General features: G+C 43.5%; 1 protein-coding gene across 1 annotated transcript; it reads left to right on the top strand.

The window, feature by feature from the left end:
* Positions 1 to 1,573: 1,573 nt before the first annotated feature.
* Positions 1,574 to 7,291, top strand: pcolcea (procollagen C-endopeptidase enhancer a). The gene is made up of 9 exons (XM_084073732.1): positions 1,574 to 1,847; positions 3,766 to 3,874; positions 3,968 to 4,226; positions 4,449 to 4,573; positions 4,680 to 4,816; positions 5,533 to 5,870; positions 5,985 to 6,062; positions 6,504 to 6,674; positions 6,937 to 7,291. The coding sequence occupies exons 1-9, from the start codon at positions 1,765 to 1,767 to the stop codon at positions 7,065 to 7,067; spliced, it is 1,431 nt and encodes a 476-aa protein (XP_083929858.1). The 5' UTR covers positions 1,574 to 1,764; the 3' UTR covers positions 7,068 to 7,291.
* Positions 7,292 to 9,913: the final 2,622 nt, after the last annotated feature.

Here is a 9,913-nt window from a genome sequence, read left to right as displayed (position 1 = left end):
TTCGGTTTTCTCCCCATTATCATGTTTCCACAACTCCCCCATCCCCTCCCTTCATCACTAATCTGTCTTCTTCCCACATACTCCCCTGCCATTTCATCCCACTCCTCTCTGAAAGGAATGCTTCTCCAACTTTCTCAGCAACTCTGAGGTCTTGCGGCAGAAACCTAGAAACCTATACAGTATGTTTGGTATGGATCCCTGCAGAGCGTAAAGGTCACTTGAGTTACAGTGATAGCAGCAGACCACCCCCCATCTTCCTCCTCCTCTTCATTCTCTATGTACAGTTGTGCTCATGCAGACGCCATCCGCCCCCAGCAGCTCCAGCACGTCACCACATTCCTGGTCGCGCTGCCTGTTATCAGGATTTTGGCTTAACACAAACAGCAGGACGGTGGGGGGGAAGCTCATTTCTCTTGCACAGTGCGAGCAGAAGCAGCTGGTTTAACTTGAAGCCTTTTTAAGTGTATTATTCTACCCTTTACCTGTTGCAATAATACTACTTCACAGCATGACACCTAGACTTGAGTAAGTTAAAAACACCAATGGAGGTCATCTTAACCCATCTGTAATTGGAGACTAAAAGCCACATGGCTTTTAGTATGTGAATCTATGGGCCTGTCTGTGCCTCCTCCTGTGGGCTTTGATCACGGTGTTGCAACTTGGTTGCTCCCTAATACGTGACTGGTTTTATGGGGTTATTGAAACGACATCCCCTCTACAGGCCCCACCAATGTAGGCCAAAGGGTTGGCTCATCAGAAATTCTCCACAATGAGACAGAGAGAGACCACTTCCTCTTCTAGAGTGTTGTTCCTGTGGATTGTGAGGGCAAACAGATACTTTCTGACTCAGAGCCAAAAGGACCTCAAGGGGACCTGGAGAGATTTAGTTTGAAGGAAAGAGGTTGGCAGATGTTATGCTATACTGTAGATACTTTCTGCGTGATCTATCTGGGGGCTCTGCTTGGATGCTTTGTGTATCATTGGTTATAGTGCACAAATAAATGTGGGGAAATAATTAATTTGGTTATTAAAGATAATCCCTATTCTATCCAAATGTATTCATCCCTTGCATACACTGGAATTTAGGCATGGGCTTACTTGTAAAGTGCTTTATCTCCTGCAGCCTGAGGCTCAAACCTCCACCTGTGCACTCAGTATAATCATCACCCAGTCTCTCAAGGACTGGCCACAGACATTTCAAGCTATAATGACTATCCACTCTATTTTAGTGCTGCAGAGTTTCTCAGAAAACTGTCTGCTAACAGCGCAAAGTGCCATGATGAATGGCCTTACTCTAAAAAATATATATATTTGATCCAAACCAGATACTATGGCACAAAATCCACATGCACAGTGTTAATTTGACTATGAAAGTGTAAACAGACCCATGGCCTGTAAGTTTGTGCATAACTATCTAGTCTCCATTCCTCTGTGTCCTATTTTCTCACTGACCCCCCCCCCCCCCCCCCCATTACATTTTATGTCATTATAGAGAACACATCTGGATATAATTAAAGCCCTCCCCTCTTCTCCTCTCCCCACCCTTTCTCGTCATCCCTCCTTGTGACTCTCTCGCTTCTGTCCTCTCAGCATCTCTTGTCTCTGTCTTATCCTGTTTCGATTACCCCCTACCATTCTTACCCACACATTCATTCTCTCCGCCTCTCCTCCAAAGGCTCTCCCTCCCCCGTGCTTCACCTCACGTCTCCCGCTGCCACCTCCCCTCTTTAGCTGTAGTTTGTTGCTTTGTGAGCACACGGCATCATGAAGCCTGAGGACTGCATCTGGGCTCTCTCTCTGCTCCTGTCCCTCAGTTTAGCACAACAACAACAGACCAACTATACCAGGTGAGCTGGTGTTTTCCTTATGTGCAAGTTTTGGCTACTTGAAATGGAAAGTACCTTCTGAAGAGGGGTGGCGTAGTTCTTAAAGAGGTTGGATGATGTTGCATTTGGTTTGGGTGTGATAACGGTTCCTCATAGCTTTTTGTGATTCATAATGATAAAACAGAGCAGTGTGTAAAGTTAAGAATTAGAAGGACCGTCTCTGAATAACTAAATAACTGAGTCAATTTAATTCTCATTCAGTAAATCAGTATTTATTATGGCTGCAGTGTCCTGTTGGTTTTCTGAGCCGTGATGTGGGGTAAGCTGAGTCTGCGCCTGCGGTGGCTGAGCTGCTCCAGATGTTATTGCTTTTGCGTCTGTCTGTGGGGTCGGTTCAGGATGCTTTGGCTCCAAAACTGCTTGGCTCTGATCAACAGGCGTCTGTCTCACTCTACTGGGGTTCTGCAGTCTGAGTTCCTTAAATAGTTGCTTTTTCCATTGTGTCTCAGGCGAGACGTTTTGAAAGGGATTGGCGTGGGTCTTGGAGGACCTATTTTGTTTTTTTATTGTTGTCGTTCTTCAGCAATGATACGTCTTACAGAGAAAAACTGTCATGGAGAGATGAATAGAAAATGAAATATTTTTTGTCTTGAGTGTCTGTAGTTTTTTACATTATATTTTCATAATGCAAATATATGCATTTTTAACCTTTCTTTTAAGTCTCCATCAAAGTATCATTCAAATTATTATGAAAGTAATTTGATCATAGTTTTTTCCCATTATACATTGCTCAAGGCCTTCAGAAAGAGCCAGCTCCAGATGCTGTGAACATACTCTCTCTTTCATCGTCCTCGGTACCAAATGACAGTGGCAAATAAATACAGGGTATCTGTAATGAAAGTATACACACTTGATTCCAATCAAAATGTTATTATATTGCCAAGGAATCTGTTTTAAATATCTATTCTGTATCTTCTGGCCTGTCATTTTCCCTATTTAAAACAAACGTCTATCTTCTCAGTCAACAGACTGACTAGCAGACTAAAACTAGCTGATAGACAGTAATGAAAAACAAACATTTGGCTAAAATAAATAAATTCAAGGATGGTTTGTGTGTCTGTCAGCTATAGTTTGGACTAGGGAATTTCCCTTTGCAGAAAACAACTTTCAGACTGATTGAGTTTCATTTGAATAATGACACACTTGATTTGATGCAGGATATAAAATGACCATGAGGTCATAGCACGACTTTAAAGCCTCCAGCTTTAATTTCAAGCCGTTTTCAACCATATCAGAAGAACAGCCATGTTTTGTTGTTTTGTTATTCTAACAGGGTACTACCCAAAATACTACCCGACTCTTGTTATTTATTGTCAGCCTTTTTTGCTGTACTTTCTTTTGCAATTTGGTATATAGTAACCTGTGTGCTGTACATGTGAACACAGATGTGTTATTGGACCATCCAGACCAGCTGTAGAACTTAACTGTTTGCAAGAGTCATTTTGTTCTTTGTTCTTTATTTTCCGTTGAAGCTAAAAGGAAATTTGTGAGATGAAAGATCTTTGGGAAAGCCATGATCATAGCCATGCACACTGCACAGGGTTAGAGATGTTGAAATACAAGTTGAGTCACAGTTTAATTCTTACAACGATGCAGTGAAACGCTAAATAATTGTTGAGTAACAAAACCCTCTGCAGAGGTGTTTTAAGGACATCGGCCAAGAGGGAGGCATTCTTGTTGGAGCGGCTTAAGGAATTTGCAGATCTCAACAGGACATGATTCACAGTATGTGTGAGGAATTAGTCAAACTGGGGCTGTGTTAATATAGATGATATGTTGTGCTAATATCGTATAACACATCATACAATATTCATAATATTCTGTATCCCTACGTCATTATAGTGCTATTCTTTCCATTGTCCCACCTCGTACATTCCAGGCCCGTTTTCCACTGTGGAGGAGAGCTGGTTGCAGACTCTGGATTTGTTGGCAGTGAGGGATTTCCAAGCTTCTACAAACCCAACAGCAAATGCACATGGCGGATCACTGTGAGTCACTGAACCCCAACTAGCTCACACCCACACTCAGCCGTTGATATTTTCACCCAAACAGCCTTCATGAGACGTTCTATCTGAATCCAGGTCCCAGAGGGCAATGTGGTCATGCTCTCCTTCCGCATCTTTGACCTGGAGGCTGACGCGCTCTGTCGCTATGACTACCTGGATGTGTACAACGGCCACTCCAACATGGTCCAAAAGCTCGGACGGTTTTGTGGGACTTTCCGGCCTGGCGCTCTTATGTCCACCACCAATACCATGATGCTGGAAATGGTGTCTGACGCGGAGAACCAAGGGAGAGGCTTTGTGGCTTATTTCAGTGGAGGCAAACCCCATGCAAATGGTACTCATGTATATTTGACCATTGTTTCTTATCCCGGTCAACGGGACCCCTGCACTGCTGGTTTTCCATCTCACCAGGACGTTAATTGCTCTTTGGTGTCCTTGGTAGGATGGAAAACCAGCAGTACTTGGGGGGTCCCAAGGTCAGGAGTTGAAAAAAGCTGTTTTATAACACAATATGGTTTGGTGTATTCATTAATCTAGCTAATACAACCTCTTTCAGATGAGCAGTTCTGTGGGGGGAAGATGACAAAAGCCCAGGGAGAAATCATAACACCCAACTGGCCAGACAAGAAATACCCCCCAGGCATCACCTGCTCCTGGCTTGTTACTGTGGAACCTGACATGGTCACTTTCACAAGTTTCTGATATTCTATTTACACATCTTTTGTGCAGTCACCATACAGTACATCACAGTTTTGTTTCTGTCTTCTGTGTCTTTTTTTTTTACCAGGTTGTTGAAGTGAAGTTTGACAAGTTTGGCTTAGAGTCTGACACCTACTGCCGCTTTGACTATGTGGCATTCTTCAATGGAGGAGAGAGAGACGACTCTCGTCTGATTGGAAAATACTGTGGCGATAGGAGCCCTGAGTAAGTAGTGATACAGAGCAGTGTTTTTATTTCAAGGACCCTCATTTTGGTATGCATTAGGCCACAGACCCCCATAACGAGAGTGTACAATATTACATTTGTAGACTCTTAAGAGTTACAGAACTGTAAGGTTTCATTTGGTTCCTAACTATTAATAATTTAGCTGGGGACCCCGGCCCGGACCCCAATTTCAGAACCTCTGAGTAGTACTGTAAGGTTATAGTCATGGTTTTCTTTTCTTTCTTATTTTCTTATTTTTTTGTCATCGTCACCTATGCCTGTCCATCCTGGTAGGAGCCCCCCCCCCTCTTTGTGTTCCTTGCTGATGGTTTCTTCTTTTTCTTTTCCCATCAACAGTTTTTTTCCTCATCTGATTGAGGTCTATGGACAGGGGGTGTTGTTTTGTTTCCATGTCAAAAATGTAGTTTGAAGTTATAATGGGTTTGTATCGGAAGGGGGCGTGTCTGATAAAATGAATATCAACTATCTAAATACTGAATCAAGCAACTCAAAAACTGTCTGGGGGGCTCACAAAAGCCTGAGTAGACGATAAAATGATCCAACATGTTTTTGAAAGTGAAATATCCCTTTAAGGGCTTTACAAATACATTTGAGTTTTGGCTTCTCATCTGTTCCCTTTCTCTCTCTCTCTCTCTCTCTCTCTCTCTCTCTCTCTCTCTCTCTCTCCCTCTCTCTCCTCCCGGTGACACCCACAGAACCATTGTCAGCAACGCCAATGTGATGCTTGTCCAGTTTGTGTCTGACCTCAGTGTGACGTCTGATGGCTTCAGGGTCAGCTACAACAGCATCCCACGTGGTTCTCGATCCACTTCCACTGACTCTGCGTCAGGACCTCGTGTGGGGTCAAGCCCTTCAAAACCTGTGGTAAAACCTAATAAACGTCCTGCCACCACCACTACTCAGCCTCCCACCACCACAACCAAATATGTTGCCCCTCCTGCGCCAGTGCCCACCAGAAAACTCAAGCCAGTCAAACCATCTAGACCCCGTGTTGTACCAGGGGTAGCCCAGAGGCCAAACGGGAAGAAGCCAGGTAATTGATGATACGTATTTGTTGCATCTACATGCATGGAATCATGTATTTTGGTATTTACAAAGTACTTTACAAGCACTTTGGATGAATGCTTTACGTGTTGTTATATTCCAGTTCCACAGAATCCAGTCTGTGCCAAAGCATGTAAGAGAGATGGAACTATCAAGACCAGTTTCTGTTCCAGCGAATTTGGTGAGTTCCATGCCATTCACCACTGTGCACATACAGTAAAGGCCCTTGGACACAGAGTCCAATTGCAAATGTTCAAAACTTGACTAGAGGTCTATGCGAGGCCCCGTCATATGCATGTTGTGTCTGACACCAGTGCAGTGCATGATGTCCACCGGCCGGCCCACCAACCTACTCGTTAGGCAATTTTAATATAGGATAGGATGCAGTAATCAAACTGGGTTCCATTAAAAAAAATAATGATGCACCATCATAGCCACAAGATAAAAGAAAGAAATGTAAGAAAATATCTCATTCTGTGTGCAAGGGTCAGTTTTGAGTGAATGTTCTCAAGATACGTGAACTACAGGCACGCACACACGCATATATTTTGTGCATTTATAGTAGGATATCTTGTTTAATTGTTTTGGCTAATAATTGAACCCTGTCTGTCTCCTCTTCCAGTGATAACAGGGAAGGTGACATCACTAACCCCTGGGCCTCAGGGAACTCTTAACATCAACCTCTCCCTCATCAAGGCCTACAAGGCAGGTCGGTTGACCATCACGCAAGCTGGAGAGGCCATGTCTGTGAAGCTGGTCTCACAATGCAAGAAATGCCCATTGCTACGCAAAGGTATGTCATTTATGCATTTACCGATTCTGACAAAAGTGCACAAACAAGCATGCACACGCACGCACGCACGCACGCACGCACGCACGCACGCACGCACGCACGCACGCACGCACGCACGCACGCACGCACGCACACACACACACACACACACACACACACACACACACACACACACACACACACACACACCACAGATTAATTTGTTTTTGATATGTATAAGACAGACTCAAAAATATGTTTAACATTTTTTTATTTCTGTAAGGTATGAACTATATAATCATGGGTCAAGTGGATGAAGACGGACGTGCGACCCTGGCTCCTGGTGCATTCACAGCTCCATATAAGGCCCCTCATCACAAACTGCTCAACAACATCAACAACCAGCCCTGTTAACCTCACACTGAAGTCTACCCAGGCCACAATAACACCATTCCAAACAAAATCCAGAAATTGATGCACAACCACAGTTGCAAAGTGAAATAAGCACTATCTATATTCCAGTTACAGTTTTATATGATGCAATAAAGGAATATACTGTACGCCACAATGATCTTGTTTTATCTTACCCCACACTCCAGATGTATAATTTATGTATAAATAAAGGATTTGTAATTCTTTGACATTCATATTTATTTTGCATTGGCTGTCAACAAAAGGACATAAATATGTGCTAAATCTGTCTTTAAACTTAATGAGTTTGTGAGCTGTCTGCATCCATCTTGTGAATTGTGGGTAGGCCTGCCTCCCTTTAGTTACCACCAGAAGCCACCATGCTCCACTCCAATGTCTTGCTGCAGACATGTGACTGCTTTTTCAGGTAGGCTTACACTAAGTTTTGTCTTGTGTCCTAGTTGTCTTTATTATGGAATAAGCATTATTTGTTACAAAGCACAAATCTTAAATATTTAGCTTGTTTCCATCTGTATAGAATGCACCATTTTAAAGTGTCATCAGATGCAGCAGTGCCACTATGTGGCCTTTATTATAAATGAAATCCAGACAGGAACTAGAAAATTGTACTCCTACAAGATTTTGTATGACCAACAGTTCAAGAGTTATAGGCCAAAACATGAAGTGGGCTGTTGTAGCACCACCATGAGGCCGAATTCAACAATTTGAAGGTTCTCCCTTGGCCTAGTTGCAATTGGACGTTTGCGTTCTATAGAGTTAATTCGGCGTCCTGGTTTTGATATTGCTTGGGTGTCGGAAAAAGACAGCTTTCATTAAAAATTAACCATAATTGAACATGTTTTGTCCATATTCTCATTCTGGCATGCTCTTAAGTGAACTATTAGAGCCAGTGCCCCAGATACAATTCCAGGCCTGGCCAGCAAAAAAAATCGATGGCAGTTCAAGTTTCCCTTTTTTTTAAATCGTGATTGTTCGCTTGCTTTTGCCATTGTTTAAATCGCATCTGCATCTTCCAACATGCTCTTTCCCAGTTCAGGGCAAGACAAAAAAAGTATTTTTTGGTTCCAGTTCCGAACTAGCCGGTCATCGGTCATTATGTCATATAATATATCGATGGCCAAAACGCAAAACCTCCTAAGTGCAAATTTCATGATTTTCAGATTTCACTGTGGATGAGGACTATAGGCTATGCTGCACATGCTCAGTCTGTCTGCAAGATAGTCCCGCCCCTCATTTGTGTCAGAAAAGTCATTTGACTAAAACCTCCTATCTTGTTCATTGCCAATTAGTGCTAAAATGTTGAAGCGCAAAACCTCTTATCTGCACCAGAACTAGTTGAGCAGCAGACAGAGCTGAAACTTTGGAATTCTGTGTTATGTAGACCATCTAAATGTCTTTCAGTTTGTAGTAATCAATTATTTTCAAAATAAAAAAGTGTCTTCCACCCTTACTATTTAAGTATTTGTTAGTAACTGTCAAGTTAATTGCATTGCCTTGTTGATTGCTAATGATTAGTATCAGGTGGTGAAACTTTTATCACACCAAGAGTGTGAGTTGATCAAACATGTGAATGGTAATACTTGTTACAGTACTGTAGAATGTCTTGATCTCAAAATGAGCATAAAGAAAACATTATTTATTAATTTGTAAGCCTAACTGTTTCTAGGTAAAAACCTCCTATGTGCATCTATGTAGATAGGAGGTCATTTTCAGGTATAGATAGGAGGTTTTGGCGTTGAACATTTTGAACTTGTGGTTAGAGGTTGTCATTGCTGCTTAGCTGTGAACATCCATGTTGTGATTTTTTATTAAATGCAGATCAAAATCACACGTGAACACCGTGGCAGCCAACAACCCTGTGAGAATATTGTGTTGTGTTGGTTGGGGGGTATGGGGGTGGGATGGGGTTTGGAGTTATGGGGTGTGGGAGGTGTGGGGTGGCGGTTGGGGGGTTATGGGGTGGGGGGTGCATGAGGGCTTGGGTGGGTGAAGTTTGGGGGTTGTGGTGTGTTGGTTGGGGGCATGGGGACCGGGGGTTCTGGGAGTGGGGGTAATGGATTGGATGGGATTTGGGGGTACGAGGGTATGGGGTGGGATGGGGTTTTGAGTTATGGGGGTTGAGAGGTGTGGGATGGTAGTTGGGGGGTATGGGGTTTGTGGGAGTGGGGGAGTATTGCAGGTGGTGGAGTTGGGGGGTAGAAGGTATGGGGGGGATTTTGTTGAGGGGGGCATAGGCAAGTTAGGCTGGATCATATAGGATAGGGTCTTTGCGATGCGAGAGTGTGGTCTAGCGGCTAGACCACACTCTCGCATCGCAAAGACCCTATCCTCTTCATCTGTGCTGGATGAAGCACAGATGACAGATATGGGAAGGTCATGGAAGACAGGAGCATCGGATCATCCTCTTCTTCTGCTGGTACCGTGTTTCAACTCGTTCCTCTGCGCTTTCTCCCCAGATCTTGGAAGTCTGAGAAGAGCTTCTGCCAGAAATGTCATTGATGAGCTTCCAGCTCTTGCCATGCTTCTGTTTAACATGCACCTCTTTAATGTCCCTGATCTTTTGTTCGAGTTGCATACACTTGTTATAGCTCCTCCTTCCTCCGCTTATATTCCTCCCTCAGACCCTCTCCTTTTTGGTCAGTGACAAAGTCCCTGTGTGCTGCTCTCATCTCCTCCCTGGCTTTGGTGATCCTAGGGTCAAGGCATCTGTCTTTCCTCCTTGTTTATAGGCTCTTTAAGACATTCAATGATCTTACATACTATCCCACTATCCACACTGGACACAAGGTTGGTGATCCAGTTGTATGAGTTAGGGGAGTTGGAGGGCA

The sequence above is a fragment of the Gymnoscopelus microlampas genome (assembly GCF_963454915.1).
Source record: "Gymnoscopelus microlampas genome assembly, chromosome: 12".
NCBI classification, from domain to species: Eukaryota; Metazoa; Chordata; class Actinopteri; order Myctophiformes; family Myctophidae; genus Gymnoscopelus; species Gymnoscopelus microlampas.
The sequence above is the reverse complement of the archived record's forward strand: the minus strand, read 5'-3'. Positions and strand labels throughout refer to the sequence as shown.

Coding starts and splice junctions, on each gene's coding strand:
- pcolcea (XM_084073732.1), top strand. CDS start 1,765: ATGAAGCCTGAGGACTGCATCTGGGCTCTCTCTCTGCTCCTGTCCCTC. Junction 1,848..3,765: donor CAACAGACCAACTATACCAG/GTGAGCTGGTGT, acceptor CGTACATTCCAG/GCCCGTTTTCCACTGTGGAG. Junction 4,574..4,679: donor TTACTGTGGAACCTGACATG/GTCACTTTCACA, acceptor TTTTTTTACCAG/GTTGTTGAAGTGAAGTTTGA.